The following is an 18,871-nucleotide window of genomic DNA, read 5'->3' as shown; positions in this document are numbered from 1 at the left end:
GTTTATTTTTTCTTTTATTTTTCCTGCCCAAGAAACATCCAAAAAAAAAAAAATTACTAAGAGCAATGACAGAGAGTTTACCGCCTATGTTTTCTTCTAGGAGTTTTATGGTTTTGGGTTTATACTTAAGTCTTTAACTATTTTGAGTTTATTCTTGTATAAGAAAGTGGTCTGGTTTCACTTTTTTGCATATATCTGTCCAGTTTTCCCAACACCATTTTTTGAAGAGACTGTCTGTACCCTATGTATATTCTTGCCTTCTTTGTCATAGATTAATTGACTATGTAGACATGGTTTAGTTCTGGGCTCTCTATTCTGTTTTATTGATCTATTTGTCTGCTTTTTATGCCAGTACCATGCTCTTTTGATTATTATAGCATTGTGGTATAGTTTGATATCCGGTAGTGTGATACTTCCAACTTTGTTCTTTCTCAAGATTGCTGTTTTGCACTTATTTTTAAATTTAATATGTAATAGCTTATATCAATTTACATAGCTTATTTTTTGGAGTAGTGTAGTATTTCAGTAGTACAAATATGCTGTATTGATGTACATTTAGATTTTATAATCTTTCGTTAGTACAAACAGTGCTGCACTATGTGCCTTTGTAAACATGTCACCACACACTGTAAATTTCTAGAGAATGAATTCCTAGAAGAGGAACTGGTCAGAGGTATGTGCGCTTAAAATTTTGTGAATTTTGTAGTTTTCCTTATGTTATTTCTTAACTTCTTCCCATTTTGGTCAGAGAAGATACTCTGTATGGTTTTTATCTTTTAAAATCTATTGAGACCTGTTTGTAGCCTAACAAATGGTCCATCCTGGAGAATATTCCATGTGTACTTGGGAAGATGTGATATTTGCTGTTATTGGGTGGAATGTTCTGAATATGTTAATTGAGTTCAGTTGGTTTATCATGTTAAGTTCTCTATTTCCTTACTATATTCTGTCTGGCCAATCCATTCATTATTGAAAGTGGAGTTTGAAGTTTCCTACTGTTATTATAGATGTATTTATTATCCTTTCAGTTCTTTCAATTTTTGCTTCATATATTTTGGAGTTCTGTTATTAGGTGCATAATGTTTTATCACATTTTTTGAACCTTTTAATTAATATATAATGTCCTGTGCCTTTTGTACCTTCTTAGACTTAGAGGTCTTTTTTGTGTGATATTAGTATAGCCAACCCAGCCCTCATTTGGTTATTTGCGTGGAATATCTTTTTCCATACTTTGTTTTCAACCTATTTGTGACTTTGGATCTAGAGCGAGTCTCTTTTATACAGCATATAGTTGGATCATGTTTTTTAATCTATTCTGCTAGACTCTTGTCTTTTGGTTTAAACCATCTACATTTAAAGTAATTACTGATCAGGAGGGACTTATGCCATTTCGCTATTTGTTTTCTATATGCCTTATAGCCTTTTTTTGTCCTTTCATTATTGCTTTCTTTAGTTTTTAGGTTTTTTTTGTTTTTAATGTTTTTGTGAAATGTTTTGATTTCATTCTCATTTTCTTATGTGTATATTTTATAGATATTTTTCATTCTCATTTTCTTATGTGTATATTTTATAGATATTTTTCTTGTGGTTATCATGAGAATTACATTTTATATCCTGTAGTCGTAACAACTTAATTTGAGTTTATACCAGCTTAAGTTCAATAGCATACAAAAACTGTTTATATGGCTCCGTCCCTCTTTCTGTTATTGATGTCATAGATAACATTTTTATAAATTGTGTTCCCATTGGTAATTGTTTTCTTATGCATTTATCTTTTAAATCATGTAGAAAATAAAAAGTGGAACTGTAAGCCAAAGTTAAAATAGTACTAGTTTTCAAAAGAGCACTTGTGTTTATCTTTGACAGATCTTAATTTTTTCATAAGGCTTCAAGTTACTCTTTAGCTTCATTTTAGCCTGAAGAACTCATTTTAGCATTTCTTGCAAGGCCCATTTGTAGAAACAGATTTTCTCAGCTTTTGCTTATCCGTCTTAATTTCATCCTCATTTTTGAAGGAGCGTTTTATCAGCTAAAAAAATTTTTGAAATTTTATTTTCCAGTTATAGTTGACGTAGAATTCTTTATTGATAGTTTATTTCCCCTGCAACATTTAATATATCATTCACTGCCTTCTGGCTTCCAAGGTTTCTGATGAGAAATTGGCTTATAACTTTATTGAGGATCTCTTGTACATTACAAGTCTCTTCTCTCCTGCTGCTTTTAAGATTCTTTGTTTTTTTTGACAGTTGGATCATAATGTGTCTTGGTGGGAGTTTATTCTACTCATACTTCATTTAGCTTCATGTATTTGTAGATTCATGTCTTTCATCAAACTTAGGGATCTTGGGGGCCATTAGTTCTTCAAATAGTCTTTCTACCCCTTTCTCTCTTCTGAGACTTGCATAATCATATTTTGGTCCACTTAATGGTCTCTTCAGGCCCCTTAGGTTTTGTTCACCTTTGTTCATTTTTTCTTTCTGCTCAGGATATAATTTCAATTTTCCTGTCTTTATGTTTGCTGATGCTTTCTTCTGCCTGCTCAGCTTGCTGTTGAACCCCTCTAGTGAATTTTTCATTTCAATTATTCTACTTTTCAGCTGCAAAGTTTTTGTTTGGTTTCTCTATAAATTCCTGTCTCTTTGTTGATATTCTCATTTTGTTTATGCATTGTTTTCCTGATTTTTCCTTTAGTTCTTTGTCTGTATTATCATTTAGTTCTTAAGCATATTTAAGACAGTTATTATGAAGCTTGTGTCTATTAAGTCTGATATTTGGGCTTACTTAGGGATGGTTTCTGTTGATTTGTTTCTTTGAATGGGCCATGTTTTCCTGTCTTTTTGTATGCTCTGTGAATTTTTTGTTGTTGAAAATTGGGCATTTGACTATTATAATGCTCTAACTCTGGAAATCAGGTTCGCCCCTGTCTTGGGGTGTGCTGTTTTTTTGTTTATTTGTTTGCTTTGTTTGTTTTGTTATTTTGAATTGTTGAAGGCTGTAGTAGTCTGTTCTGAGATTGTTTCTAAACGGTTTTTGCAAGGATTATTCTTTGTCATGTGTAATCACTGATGTATGCGTGTGTTTTATTTAGCTCTTGTTTGCTTAACATTTCAACCAAGATTTCCTTGAATGTCAGGAGCTCAACAAATCAAAACAAACAAAAAACATACCAACAGATAGAAAAAAAAAGAAAAGCAGGAAACAAAACCCTCTGCAGATTGGTTCTGTGTTGAGGTACTTCTTCAACACTCTTAGCTAGGCCTGCTCTGAGCCTGTGGATCAGCCCAAGGTGAAAGCTTGTCTTCGCAGGTCTTCTCTGATCATGTATCTTGCTTGAGTATGTGTATGCTTTCTTAATTCTCCCATATATGTGTTGCTTTGGGGTGTCCCAATTTCCCAACTTCTCTCCATATATGTGAGTCTGTAGTCTGCTTTGCAGCTTTTATTAGGAATACCTGCTGCCTTCCCTCCCCTACCCCACCCCCGGAGATCTGAGGTAGGTGAAACAGAGGCAAGCACCTTGCATCAGTCCTTCAAAAATCCCCCAGACAGGTTAGAACAGGTGTACACAATACTTTGCAAATCAAGTTTCCCTCTGATTTGTGGGAAGTAGCTGGGAACTGGGCTGCCACTGCTCCAAGACCAAAACCATTGCCATGTTAGGGGTGGGGCAGGGATGAGTAGTAACACCACAAAACTCTCATATTATTTTGAAGATTTTTTTCTTGACTGAGCATTTACTTGGTTGTTGTAAACCTTTGACTGTTTTCTAAAGCTCCAGCAAAGTTGGTTCAAACAAGTTCAAAGCTTGTTTTTTGATGTTTCTGTGGAGGAAATAGACTTTGGAACTTCCTAGTCTGCCATTTTGCTGACCTGCAGATTTTTTTCACTTTCTTGATAGTGTACTTTGATGCATAAAAGTTTTTTAGATAGAGATGAAGTGTATTTTGTTTTTTCTTTTGTTCCTTGTGCTTTTGGTGTCATATTAAACCATTGGCAAACCCAAGGTCACGAAAGTTTGCTTCTTTTTTAGTAGCTGCAGCAAAGTTCTTGCAATTGACTTCTCAGCTTGACTTGAGATATATGCTCATCATCAAAGCATCACTGTGGTGAGGGTAACAGATGATTCTGGTTGGCCAGGCTGGATGGTATAGTGTCAGCCACATGGACCAAAAATTGTGTTAATACTAAGATGCAGCTGTTTCCAAAAAGGAAGATGGAATGGCTGCTGGAAAAATTAGCAAATATTTAGTAAATGTGAAGCATTCTTAGTACACTGAGAAGTTTATGGTGCCTCAGTACACATTTTTGATTTAAAATATATTTTTCTTGTTATAAATTCATATGTAAATGTTTAAAAGTGACTTCCAAAAATATCCCTGTTGATGTGGTCCCTCAGAAGCCAAGCAGGAGGAAATTAGTTGAGTCTTAATGTTCTAATGTCTTAATTTTTGTGGTTTGTTTTGTGCAGATACTGCTATAACCAGAGTTTTGTAGCAAAAGGATCTACTTATTAGGCCCTCGTGATATAGAGATGTGGGGGGATTCTCGATCTGCTAACAGAACAGGACCTTTTCGGTAAGTCTTGAAATTTGAATATTGAATTTGTCAATATTTTAATGATAAAGATGTAACATTTTTTGGTCTACCATAAAGGGGGCTATTTTCTTTGTATAGAAATAGCCCTGGTATTTTAAAAATAGAAACTATTTTTAAAATTTATAGTAATTTCTTAAGTGATTCTGAGACTAAATACCCAAAATGCCAAGTGTTCGGTGTTTTAGTATTTTTTTAAACATTAAAAAATATCTCCCAAATAAAGAGATTATTTATTTAATCTCTTTTAGCAAAGTAATACATACTTGACTAATAAAGAAAGCTAGCATAAATGTACATAAAAGTTTCATTAAATTCACGAATTTATGTCTAGAATCCAGAGGTGGGTGTGTCTTGCCAGTGACACATTGTCTTTCAGCTACTAGGAATAGTTCTGAAAAAGAAAAATTACTTGATGCTATTTTCTAAGCTACATTTCAGTTTTAGGGGTTACTGGGTACAAAGATAAGTGGAGAAGGTGGTACCATTCAATTGTAAATGGATTATATTTTAGATTTATAGGGAGTTTATTTTTTTATAACTAATATAATAAACACCGATGATAGTATTTTAAAACTTTTGCATTGTGTTTACAATTAATAAAATGCTATAGGAATGGTTTTACTTGATATATGGCAAAGAAATCTTACCTTTAAAGAGACGATTAATGCTCCAGTTGAAACTTCTGTTACTAATAAATTTTCTTTTGGATTGACGGTATGCAAGATTTTATTGTGCAAATTCAACAGATGTTCCATTCATTGTTCTGAAGGTTGGGGTCCAGTGAAAAATTTAGGTAGAGAACTGAGTTTTAAAACTCCATATGTATTTAGTAAAGCTAGTGTTTCCTAAATACTAATTGATAGGGTTCTTTACTTTCTGCTCAGTGATCTTTAAAATAAAGCAGTGGTGGTGATACTAGGTATGTTTTTCCCTTCAAAATATTAGGGTCTGGGTCAGTGGTCAGCAAACTACAGTGCTCAGCTTGTTTTTGTTTTATTGGAACATAGCCGTGATCACTCATTTACAAATTGTCTGTGGTTGCTTTCATGCTACAGTGAGTGGCAGAGTTGAATGGTTGTGACAGACACTGCAAAACCTAATGTAATTACTATCTGGCTTTTTATGGAAAAAGTTTGCCAATCTCAAGTCTAGATCAGTGGGCTTGTACTTCACATTTTTAAATATTTAGATTATAATCTGATTATTTTGTAAGTGAGTCTGCTTCTTATAGAATTAACCTACTTAGATCGTTTAGGTAAGCCTTCAGAAACAGTAGGTAGCTTTTGCTCTATTCCTTAATTTAAAAAATCTTTTTAGAACATTTTTTTGACGAGTTATTTAAAATTATATTTCTCCACCTCAATTTTGTTTAACTATAAGTCATTACATGTTATTTTTTAAGATCTTTGACTAGAAGGGAAACATGGCTTATAGAGCATAACTTTTTGGAGGACTAATGTAGATTACAAAAAAGGTATTTTGTGTCTATAGCCATGCCACCCTGAACAAGCCCAGTCCCGTCAGATCTTGGAAGCTAAGCAGGGTTGGGCCTGGTTAGTACTTGGATGGGAGACCACGTAGGAAGACCAGGTGCTGTAGGTGTAAAAAATAAAAAAGTAAGGAATTGTAAGCTGACAAGGTCCTTTTAATCTCTGAGGTCAACCAAGGGTTGCCTCACCTAAAAAAATTTTAAATTAAAAAAAAGGTATCTTGCAGGAAAATGATTTTATATTTGATTTTAACAACTTTTCTTAAAATTTTTTTATTCGGTTAAAAATTATTTTCATAGCCACTGTTATTTTATATTAATAGAACTGTTCCTTTACTAGTCTGCGTAAAATACAGTTGTGAGAACCCTAGTACAGTGGGTTATTCTAGATCTCTGTGATCTCCTCAACTTAAGAGGGTAAGATAACCCTTAGGACAGTATTCACAGTCAGTGTTGGATGTATACTGGTCAGAAAACAGGCAGATTTAGGTGACTCAGCACTCGTCCCCCGAGTGTCTGCTGAGGCTTAAGTCTTCCTACTAGCTAACTATTGGGATTCGAATGATTTTAAATATGGGAGACACTAGAGTTAGTGGTAGTGTCTTAATTTTAGGGTTAAATTGTATTACTTATGAAGAACATTTAAACTCATTTTCTTGTAATGAACCACATAGACATAACTAATGTTAATGGGAGCTAATGGAAATTGTCATGTTCTGAAAATCCATTTAATGTGCGTCATTCTAAAGTTTAGGTTACCGTTAACTTCCTGTTTCTTTAAGAAAGGGTTTCTCTTGAACTGAGTGACCTAAAATCAGTTGTCTTTTGAATCTTCCTAGTGTAGTGGTATAGTCTGAGATTAGAAGGGTTATATAATAGAACCTATATATTCTGGGAGAAGAGAACTTAGTTGGACTCGATCTCTTAATATTTTTGTTTTACTGCTGAATAGCAGATAATCCTTCAGATCATTTGTTTTCCTTTTTCACTCTCTTCTCTTCGCCTCAAGCTCAAGATCCTGGGTACCTAATTGCCTATTTAAGTTCCTTAATCATTTATCAAAGCCAAAACATGTAAAATGACCTGGAGGTTAGGCAAAGGGAGGAAGTTGGGCCAGTTCTCATTTATCGCTTGAGTTCTACAAACTGGGAACATGAATTTAATACTATGCTTATTTTTAAACATATTACCCTAAAAATAGTTAGCATGAGGCACTGAAATCCACAATATCAACTTCTTCATTTGGGACCTGGGGATAATAATGCTTGAAGGCCTAATGCTTTCCCTAGGTCCCTTTTAGCATTAAACTTCTGGATGCTGTTGCTTGGCTTTGTCAACTTACACATGCTTTGTGGCATGATTCATGCTGCCTTGGGTAGTTATAATAGTAGGACCCAGGTGAGAATGCTTCTAGGTAGAGCCGCTGTAGAACTGGGGTTTAGATGCAGCTGGGGATGGTGCTCAGCTGGTGATTTATAACGAGTGTTTTTCATTTTGGGCCTGCATTCATTCCGATTGATGCCCATGCTGTAGCTGTAATCAAATATTTTGAAATGTTTCTCCTGTATGCAGCAATGAGAAAGACACCTCCTGAAATTTATTGTAAGAAATTTATAGTGCATTGATTTTTCTGATGTATAGGAATCATCATGTTGATCTAGGAATTCTAAGTTCCCTGGCTGTAGGAAATGGAAATTTCTGTAGCATGTCACCATTGCTAGCTTATCTGGTGTTGCGGATTTTCCCTGTTGCAGGACTGGGTGAAAGCTTTTTCTGCAGCAGTCATGTTGAAAACCTTGTGTTGACTTGCCTCGTGTTCTGAAATGGGAGCATAAAAGTTTACTCCGCCACTTCGTCCTAAAATAGCAAAACCTTGCTGTTTTCTGCAGATCTAGGACCTTGTTACAGAACTCTGCCAAAAAAAAAAAAAAATGTTTACAGAAGAATGTGCTGTGATTAGAGAAGAATATGCTGGTGTGTAGATTTCAAACTCTCTGGACAATATGAATAACACTGTCTTTGTTTCTACAGTGGGAGCCAAGAAGAAAGGTTTGCTCCCGGGTGGAACAGGGATTATCCTCCTCCTCCCCTTAAGAGTCATGCTCAAGAGAGACACTCTGGCAACTTTCCTGGCAGAGATTCACTTCCCTTTGATTTCCAGGGGCATTCAGGGCCTCCCTTTGCAAATGTAGAGGAACATTCTTTCAGCTATGGAGCTAGAGACGGACCGCGTGGTGACTATCGAGGAGGGGAGGGATCTGGACATGATTTCAGGGGGGGGGATTTTTCATCTTCTGATTTCCAGAACAGAGATTCCTCACAGTTGGACTTCAGAGGTAGGGACATACATTCTGGAGATTTTCGGGATAGAGAAGGACCTCCTATGGACTATAGGGGTGGAGACGGTACTTCTATGGACTACAGAGGTAGAGAAACATCCCACATGAACTACAGAGACAGGGATGCTCACACCGTTGACTTCAGGGGTAGAGATGCTCCTCCATCTGACTTCAGGGGCCGGGGCACTTATGATTTAGATTTTCGAGGCCGGGATGGATCTCATGCAGATTTTAGGGGAAGAGATTTATCGGATTTGGATTTCAGGACGAGAGATCAGTCTCGCTCTGATTTTAGGAATAGAGATGTATCTGATTTGGACTTCAGGGATAAAGACGGAGCACAGGTGGACTTTAGAGGCCGAGGTTCAGGTACTAGTGATCTAGACTTTAGGGACAGGGATACACCACATTCAGATTTCAGAGGCAGACACCGGTCCAGGACTGATCAGGACTTCAGGGGCAGAGAGGTGGAAACATGTATGGAATTTAAGGATAGGGAGATGCCCTCTGTGGATCCAGACATTTTGGATTACATTCAGCCCTCTACACAAGATAGAGAACATTCTGGTATGAATGTGAGCAAGAGAGAAGAATCTACACATGACCATGCAACGGAAAGGCCTGCTTTTGGCATTCAGAAGGGAGAATTTGAGCATTCAGAAACAAGAGAAGGAGAAACACAAGGTGTAGACTTTGAGCAGGAGTCTTCGTCAAACTTTCAGAACAGCCAAAGTCCACTTCAAGATCAAGACAAGTCACAGCTTTCCGGAGGTGAAAAACAGAGTTCCGATTCTGATCTGTTTAAAGAAGAAGGTGGTTTAGACTTTCTTGGCCAGCAAGACACTGATTATAGAAGCATGGAGTACCGTGACGTGGATCACAGACTGCCAGGAAGCCAGATATTTGGCTATGGCCAGAGCAAGTCTTTTCCAGAGGGAAAAACTTCCCGAGATGTCCAACAGGACCTTCAGGTATGTCGATGAAGTGGATTACTTTTTTGCTTTTGCTTTTTCATAAGGCTTTTCTGAAGGACAAAGTATAGAGCCTAGGACCATTAGTCCTGGGTCTCTCTCCTTATACAACCATTAAAAAGCTAAATTTGTATTTAAGAATGGAATGTATATCTCTATCTAAAGGGCCTTCAGCTCAGATTATATTTTTGAGGTGTGTCTCTTCAATATATTGCTTTATTGTACATATTTAAATGCCTTGGAGTAATTTAGTTTGGAAACATCTATCTTTGTGTGTTGATTCTCTCAGCTCTTGCATAGTCAGGCCTTATGGCTCTTTTGGGTTTATTTTCTTATTTAAACTCATTTAGGGAATACCTAGGAATCTTTCCCTGGTCATGAGGATGAGGAGGGAATGTTAATGTCCCAGATAGATACGTCTTACAGCTAACTTAATTGACTTAAATGTTGAATTTCTAGATATAATATATAATCTAATATATATGTAATCTAAGTGAGAAGAGTTGTGTTTGCAGTTGGACAATGAAAATATTTTAAAATAGATTTTACCCATCTCTACTCAGGTTCCTGTTATATTGGACAGTGATCCTAAGACAATGGCTAACCAAAGAACAATCTTGAGAATGTTAGAGTTCGGTGACCATATAATATATTGTTCATATCAGGACATTTTCAAGAGCAAAATTGGGCACTATTGATAATTATGGCAGACAGTAAGCATAACTGGGAGGTGGGGTCACTTAGTTATAGGAGACTTTTTCTCAAAAGTTAAATCCTTTTTAAAACTTTTGAAATGGAGGGAAATTAGTTGAGCAGAGACTCTTATGAATATGGAAAATGCAGATTTCTCTGAATTGTGCTGTCAAGTAGTATAGTCAGGTGACACTTTTTGACTTTGTTCTGGAATTTGTTTATAGATGACATCTTTGATAAATGACATCTGGTTTAATACTTTTTTCCTGTTTTCTCATTCAGAAAAAGAAAATATAGTTTTGAGAATGTCCTCCCCACCCCCCAATTATAAAAGTCCTGTTCAATGTTTCTCTTAACATTCTGCTTTACTATTTCAATTCTCTCTCAGTGAGCCTGGTTCTTAGTACATTTGTATTCTGATGACTTGAATTCAAATTTTGGAACTCAGAAAAATATAGGAAATTACACTTTTTTTGTATCTTTATGTAATGCAAGTCATTTTGATCCTGCGTACCTATGTTTTATGTTCCTTTTCATTTTTTATTAGCATATGTTTATTTCTAAAAATAATTTATTTTGGATTCAAGGATCAAGATTATAGGACTGGCACAAGTGAGGAGAAACCAAGCAAGCTTATTCGATTAAGTGGGGTGCCTGAAAATGCCACAAAAGAAGAAGTAAGTCTCTCTTGTTCCTTTTGCTTTTTTTTTTTTTGATCAATTAAAAAAGAATTTTTAACTTTTTATTTTGAAAAATTAAAGATTCACAGGAAGGTGCAAAGAAATGTAGAGGGAAGTCTTGAGTATCTTTCACCAGCCCCTGGCAATGTTAACATCCACTGTCGTACGATAGCTAAACCAGGAAATTGGCTTTGGTACAACCAAGAGCTCATTCAGATTTCACTGATTATAAATGCACTCACCGAGGTGAGGTTCTTAAAAAAAATTATCACAAATGATTGCTATCCTTAGACCTGCTAGTCATCTATTAGGGCATAATTTAAGAGGGAGAGTTGGATAGCATGTGTAAAGATGCAGCTTATTTAAAATAGTAAAAACTGGGAGCTGCCTAATTCCTCAGTGTTAAAGGACTGGGTGATTAAATTACGGTTGAACATATGGAGCATTTTGATCAGAATGGTACATCAAGAGCAAACAGTGCTTGCTTTGTGCCAGGCATTAGTTCATTTACTGCTCATGTTATATTCACAGTATCGTATGAATAGGTAGTCTTAATCCATTCACTCCAGATATTAAGCACTGTATGCCAGACACTGGTCTAGGCACTGAGTAATATAGTAGTGAATATTATGAAGTCACTTCCTCCATGGATAATAAAAATTTAAGCAAGAGGTAGATAACAATTTCAGGCAGTGATAAATGTTCTGAAGAAAACTAAAGTAAAGGTTTAGAGTGTCACCGGGATAGAGACTATTCTAGATCAGGTAGGGAAGGTCCTCACTGAGGCATCAGGCCTGAATGCAGTAAGAAAACAGTTTATTTGAAGATGGGGAAAATAACTGACTGGGCTGAGGGACTGGAATGAATTCAGGGTCTCATCTTATTTTTAACAGATTAGAAACTGAGCGCTGAAAGGTTACACAGCAGGTGAGCAGGAGAGGCTCGTACCACAGGCCATGTGATTTCAGGGCTTGAGCTCTAGCTCGTGACAGCTATGCTGTTCTGCCTTTTTATATACTTGGGAATTTTTGAGTAATGATGTTCGACTTACTCAACTGTTTTGAATGCCAAAGTGCATGGCTTAATTTTGCCTTTATAAAGTAATCATAGCTTTAAATTCTGTAGCATAAAAAGGAAATCTGGAGCATAAAAGCCAGTAGGGAAAGTATAATACTCAATATTTGATTATGATTTGTATCATTACTATAAATACTGTATTCTTGCAGATTCTTAATGCCTTTCGGACTCCTGATGACATGCCTATGAAGGACTTGCAGTTGAAGGAGTATAACACAGGTGAGTTTCTTGGTATGCATGTGGCCTTGGGTGAGGGTAGGGTCTTTGTTGGATCTCTGCATTGTGTGCTAGTCAAAATATTTTTAAGAAACCACAGTTAAGATTTCCAGAGGCCTCCTGTTGGCGCCTTCAAATAACAGCCAGCTTTAGTATTAGCTGTGGTTTGTTGTGGGTGTTTGTCCACACATGGGCGATGAGGATGCATGTTCCAGTACTTCTGAGTGCCTGTGAGATAAAATGAGTGTTGCAGCATTTGTCCCTGAATATATTTTATATAATTAAATCATTAAACTTGCTATTTATGTTCTCCGTGGTGGTGGAATGTTTACTTTGGAGTCTAGTAGGATTTAATAAACGTACTATATGCACATTTTTTATGTTTCATTGCTTCACCGTGAAATTTACAACTTTCCAGAGAAATTGTACAAAGTGATTGTTTCTCGAATTTTCAGTCTTGCTTTGAGAACGGAGTCCTGCAACAGCTATTTTGTTGATATCCATAAACAAATAAAGAACTTTCTCTTTGACCTTTGCTCTGTGGTCTGAATTGCAGATTAAACTCTTTAGAATATCCTAGTGTTTTAGAGTAACGAGTTCAGTCAATTCCTTCAAATCTTACTACAGAAAATGTAGTCATAAGGGAAATGCCAAGCACTTAAGGTATTGACCAATATTTTTAGGACTACCTTATATGAAATGGTTTAAAAATAAAAGTAATCTTTGATCTATTTTGCAGAATTTTAAATTGAAGAAAGTAGAGCATTAATCTTTCACAGAACTTAGATTTCAGTAATCCGTGTTAAAGAACCCTTCAAGTAAGAGCATTTGGTATTTTTGAGGCTATAGCTTACTTTTAAACAGTTTACTATGGAATTAAGTTTTTGCGTTAACTAAGTAGCTTCTTCAGATTGGTTCTGCAGAGGGAAACTATCCACAAAAAGAAATTTTTGTGCTTGAAATAATCTTGTGCTGAAATAAACTTAAATTAGGTCCAGAAATTTCTGTAATTTGAGAACAAACTCAAACATTATTTCTCAGAAAACTAATAATTTCTTTGTCTTAAAAGCAACTCCGAATTTGTGGAAACATGACCGAGAATACTTCTTTTGTTTTTGCACACTTCACTTCTTTTTTTTTTTTTCTTTTGTGGGGGCGGGGGTTGCACGTGTCTCATACATATTTTCTTCATTTACGATTACCTTTGGGAACTAAAAGTAGAATTTATAGGTGGCAGTTGCTTTGTAACTGGTAGGATAATAACCTCAGCTTTGATCTTGTTTTACGAACTGTGCTTTCATTGGTATATTTAAGAAAGAAGAGCTGTCTTGATGTTTACATAACACCAGTTTAAACTCTTCAGTTCTTTAGTACTTATTGACTTTATATTGTCAGATTTATTAGCAGAGTAAAACTTATATTGATGTATAGGATCCACAAAGGAAGCTCTTAAATTGCTGGCTGTGGTAGCTATTACAGTCGTGATCGACCATCCAAAGACGTTGACGCACTTGTGAAGTCATTTAGGACATTGGTTTAAAAAGTTCACCTATCTGGAAATACAGTCTTCTCTTGGCATTTTATTATATGAAGTGATAGTATATTAAATACATATACATATATTCTTTTTTTAACGAAAGGATTGGATTACCAGTCCCATGTTATCCGTATTACATCTCTGTGTGGCAAGTAGAGTGAACTTTTGAAAATACCACTCAGATCATGTTACTTCCATGCCTAAAATCCTCTAATGGCCTTCTATCTCACTTAGAGGAAATTTCCAACTCCTTGTCCTGCATGAGCTGGCTCTTGGCTGCTTGTCTGACCTCATCTGTGCTGCTCTCCACCTTCCCACTCTCTGGCCACACCAACCTTTGCTCCAGTTCATGACCACGACAGACTTCTTTCTGTGCTGGGGGCCTTTGCACTGCTCTTTTCTCTGGTTCTCACTTGTCTTCCGAGGTTTAGTTCTTCCCTTCATTCTCACCTCTCAGAGGCCTTGCCTCACCATCCGGTCCAAAATCACTCCTCATTTTTCATCATATCCTAATTTGTTGTCATAGGGTCTATTACTGATATTTTTCTAAGTGGTTCTTTGTGGCTTATTCTTCTCACTAGAGAATTAGCCCCATGACAGCAGGAGCCTTGTTTGTCTTGTTCCATCCTGTTGTCTCAGTGCTTGACAGCCTGCCTGGCACTGGCAGGTTCCCAGTATGCATAGAATGAGTAAGTGTCTGTGATGTATATGGAGAGCAGCTGTGTTGTTTTCTGAGGTGAGGAGCATTAAAAGGAAGCTTAGGTTTCACAGCGGTGCCATCTTACATATGTGCTGAAGAATATGCCTTGGCACAAAGAGGTGTTCTGAGAACTTTAACATTTACTTTTAAAAAGATCGTGTGTGAATTTCAGTAGAAAAGGTGACTTTTATAAATGGTGGTCCATTTTTTTAGGCTGTGTGATAAACTGCAAAGACCATGTAGGGTGGATGTTGCTCATAAGAGGGGTGTTGTAGGATAGAGTTCATTCTTTGGTTCGTGTAATGGGGAGCCGGTCTGAAACAGAGAAAAGATTAATGCCTATTTGCTGACTCTAGTTAATTATTAGTTTAATTTTTGTCTCACTTAGAGCTGTTTAAGTATAGGGACACAACTTTTATCCAAAATCTGTCAGTGGAGTTTTTGAATTTTTCTGAATATAGAAAGATAATGCGGTCATTACCTAGATCATACATGAAATATATCCTTAGGTGGGATGTATATCTGATATACATCTGATATACTATGAGGAGACTCAGTGTAGTGGAGGTCAGGATTTATCTCCAGATGACTTCACTGAAAATTTACCCAAAAACTTAATTATTTGAGGGATTTGAGGATTTCGGAATTGCAGATAAAGAATTGTGAACCTATATATGTTTATGTTTGAGATTTTATTTTGCCATTTGAAAATACATTATAATCCTATTCATTATAAATTACCTTGAGTTATATGATTATATTCCTCGGAAAAGATTCAGGAGTAAAATGTCTTTTGGTGACTGGACAGACAAATTCTTAAATACACATACAATGCAATACTGCTCGGCAATAGAAATGAAGAAGCAGCTCGTACATAGCAACAGGGATGAATTTCATTGGCATTATGCTGAGTGAAAGAAAAAAGACTCGAAAGGCTACACACTGCCATAAAAAGGAATGAAGTACTAATACATGCTACAACTTGCATGAATCTTGAAAGCATGCTAAAAGAAAGAAACTAAACATAAAAGACCACATATTGTATGATCCCATTTGTGATATGTCCAAAATAGGCAGTCCATAGAGACAGAAAGCAGTTTGGTAGTTTGGTAGTTATCGAGGGCTGGAGAAGAGGGAAAATGGGGCATGACTGCTTACTGGGCATGGGGTTTCCTTTTGAGATGACTGTAAAGTGTGGAAGCATGAGGGAGTTTGGGGGCATAATGGAACTGTTTTATAGATTGATTGTGGAAGTGGTGTATCAGTGTTAAATTCACTGACGTTGGTAACTGCTGTGGTTATATAAGATAATATCCATAGTCTTAGGAAACACACACTGACATTTTTAGGAGTAAATGACTATGATGTATGCAGTTTTTTTTCTTACGGTTTAGAAAAAATACTTGATGTATATGGAGAGGAGAAGAAGAAAGTAATAATAAAGTACATATACAAAATGTATCAGATGAATCTGGGTAAGGAGTATATGAGTGTGTTCTTCGTACTATTTTCTTGCAACTTTTTAGTAACTAGGAAATTATTTCTGATTAAATATCGAAAAACTGATGTAAGACTGATGTATTTTATTTTTAAATGATCAGAAATCTTACAAGATAAAGACTGCAATGAATAGCTTCTGTGAACAAGTAGACTGTAGAGCAATGGTTCTCAGAGTGGGTACTAGACCAGCAGTGTCAGCAGTCCCTTGGAACATGTTAGAAATACAAATTCTCAGCCCCTGCCCCCTAATCAGAAATTCTGGGGGCAAGGCTCAGCAACTGCTGTTTTAACAAGCTCTCCATATGATTTTGATGTGCCCTGAATTATGACAACCACTGCATTAGATTGACTATTTGTTCATATTCTTTATTCTAGAACTTTTTTGCATAGTTTGAAAGAGATATAGTAAGCAAGTGGACCTTCTGTAAGTAGAAAAGACTAATGCATATGTGACTTAGGAGCCCATGGCAAGCCCATGCCTTGCCCACCTGATATCAGTTGTGCTGTGTGGAGCAGGAACAGGAGCTACAGTAGTTTTGATGTCATTTTATGTCCTTAGTTGTTCTTTCTGTTTATGTAGTGTGCTTTCTCCAGAGATCTTGAAATGGTTATAAATGTTCTCATTTCTCATGGTGAATGTAGACATCATTGCTTTTGGTTTTCAGGTAGACTTGCATACTTTACATACAGTATGTAAGCTTGCTGTGATGTTTCTTCCAAAGGAATTTGTATCATTTAAGCAAAAACAAGATAATTTTGGGATTATGTTTCCTATAAGTCTCAAACATAGGATGTAACTCTAATAACTGAAGTGCTACAGAATTATTTTAGTTTGTTTCATTTAGTGTTGCAAAGTTAGAAGGTGAATAAGGTGGTGTTAATAGGAAGAGCTTTGATTAAGTCAGTATTCATATAAGACAGTTTATGTGGCCCTGGGGAGGAAATTTCTTTGTAGGAAGTGAGTGTTTGCAGTGACCAGGTTACTCGGTCTCCTACCCTAGCATTTTGGGTATGTTGAAGGTGACATTGTATTAGAGGTCCCATACCCTCTGCATTTATTAAGGGTAGTAACAGGCTCATATCTTTTTGTTTTTCACAGTTGAAATGGTTTGAGTTTTTGCTTTCATGTTGGTAAAACAGAAGTGCCTTCCTTGAGAAAAGAAGAAAAAACCCAAAGAGGACCTTTCAGTTTAGGGACAGAAATGCATTGTGAAATGGATTGACACGACAAAACATGCATAGTTTATGGTATCCCAAATGGAGTAGCTTAAAGACACAATAGCTTAACATTTAGGAAAAATATATTATAGTTGGAAAAGGCAAATATACAGTTTTGCAGTATTTTTGGCATTAACAGAATAGACAAATAAATATTTTTAGTTCTTAGGAAAAAACTGACCAAAGGCTAATTAGCAAATATCACATTTACTTGTCACATTTGTAAAACTGCAGAAGGTGTTGTTTTCAACCAGGAGTCTTATCAGGTTTGATGTCACATTTGGGGAGCATGTTTATGGATGAGCCTTACGGAAAGGTGGCTGAGCTTTAAAAATAAGAATGTCTGGAAAGCTAAGAGGGCTGAGTGACTCTTGGAGCAGCAATGGATGGACCCTGTGGCTGAGCGGAGAATAACACACCTAGAGAAGAATCGCATGATGCGGGCTGGAGGGCTCAGGTGAGCCTGGGGAGAGATGCTGGGCTTGGGGTTAATTTTAGTCAGCTTTGGAATTACCTGAGATTTGCCTCATTTATTTCATTTTTAAATTTTCTCACTCCAAAGGCTTTGAGTAGAAGATTCTCTTAGAAAGTATAGGAGTTTCGTAACCCTTACCTTCATTTTAGTGGATTACTTCATGTGAGATATTACCTTGGTGTGTGTGTGTGTATCCTGGGAATGCAAAAGCTAGCAGACTACCTTGAGCAGAGACTAGCAAGTTGTTTCTGATAATGATATATTTTAAACATTGTTAGTTGGTAGAGGCTCACTGGACCATTGGGAGGAATGATAGCTTGAGGTCCCTATTGCCTTTACAGGGGCATTGAGGCTCTAAGGTTTAGTGTCTGAGGGGTGTTGGAGTTTAATTCTGTCAGCTAGTGAGGGGCGGGGTGGCCTAAGAGAATACAAGTATCTTTTCAGGGCTTGGTCAGGGCTGGGCACTTTCGAGGGCTTATTGCTGACTTTAAAGAAGAATTCCAGTCTACGGCCATGCCACCCTGAACAAGCCCGATCTCATCTGATCTCGGAAGCTAAGCAGGGTAGGGCCTAGTTAGTACTTGGATGGGAGACCACCTTGGAAGACCAGGTGCTGTAGGCGTAAACAATAAAAAATAAGGGATTGTAAGCTGACAAGGTCCTTGCAGTCTGCGAGGTCAACCAAGTGTTGCCTTGCCTAAAAAAAAAAAAAATAAAAAGTAGAGTCTCAGTACTGTTTTAGAAACAAGACTTTAGGATTGCTGGTTTAACTTAACTATAGAATAGCGTTTTTCTTTTGGGTAGTTAACTTTCCTGACACTTAAAGGGAAATTCATTTTCTATTCTGGGAGCTGACTCATTCAGTTTAAGCTCCCTTGTTAAAACCCCTTAAGTTAGCAAGGATGACTAGTGGTAGATTGCAGCCTTGGTATGAAAGTTTTAATATTGTTGACTTTTATTGGGCTCCCCATATGCTGCCTTTCCTTAGGGCTTTTGGGTATTGTTCTGGATCTGAGAATGGGACAGCTTCACAACCCAGCATCACTTTAGAAATAGGGAACACAAGCTTGGAGGTTTGGGGTTGGTGGACTGTGTGGCCTTGGAGGTCTCTACCTAAACCACACATGACATCCGGAAGTAGAGCAGATAGCTGTTTTGAGAATGTAGCCTCTCTGAGATGAGGAAGGTGTTCGAACTCTGTTTACAGTTCTATGTCCGTCCAAGTTCCTCGCTCATCTCTTAGTAGAATTGCTCCTGGCTTCTGTAGTCCTCACCTGTGTCTTTGGACAAAGGTTCAGGAGGCTGTGGCGGAGTCTTCCAGGTATATAAGGCTGTATGAGGCTTCCTGCACTTTTTGGTGGTTAGGAGAACTCACTGAAG

At 36.8% G+C, this 18,871-nt stretch overlaps 1 protein-coding gene and 2 non-coding genes across 7 annotated transcripts in view; all 3 read left to right on the top strand.

Annotated features, from left to right (window-relative positions):
- RBM6 (RNA binding motif protein 6) overlaps window positions 1-18,871 on the top strand; it is a 100,594-nt gene that overhangs the window by 23,903 nt on the left and 57,820 nt on the right. For 4 of the 5 annotated variants that reach the window (XM_011364722.2, XM_023533355.1, XM_023533354.1 and 1 more), the window contains 4 exons: window positions 4,469-4,575; window positions 8,117-9,395; window positions 10,676-10,765; window positions 11,995-12,064. In XM_011364722.2, coding sequence (XP_011363024.1) covers window positions 4,532-4,575; window positions 8,117-9,395; window positions 10,676-10,765; window positions 11,995-12,064 — 1,483 coding nt within the window. In that variant the 5' untranslated portion in view covers window positions 4,469-4,531. The remainder of the gene's footprint in view (window positions 1-4,468; window positions 4,576-8,116; window positions 9,396-10,675; window positions 10,766-11,994; window positions 12,065-18,871) is intronic. The other variant, XM_011364724.2, reaches the window with a different exon arrangement.
- On the top strand, window positions 6,080-6,198 carry LOC111742776. The gene has a single exon (XR_002781464.1). It is a non-coding gene; the product is annotated as a 5S ribosomal RNA (ribosomal RNA).
- LOC111742760 lies at window positions 17,995-18,113 on the top strand. Its single transcript, XR_002781458.1, has one exon. It is a non-coding gene; the product is annotated as a 5S ribosomal RNA (ribosomal RNA).

The sequence above is a fragment of the Pteropus vampyrus genome, unplaced genomic scaffold (assembly GCF_000151845.1).
Source record: "Pteropus vampyrus isolate Shadow unplaced genomic scaffold, Pvam_2.0 Scaffold100, whole genome shotgun sequence".
NCBI classification, from domain to species: Eukaryota; Metazoa; Chordata; class Mammalia; order Chiroptera; family Pteropodidae; genus Pteropus; species Pteropus vampyrus.
Note: the sequence above shows the minus strand (reverse complement) of the source record. Positions and strands in the feature narration are given on the sequence as shown.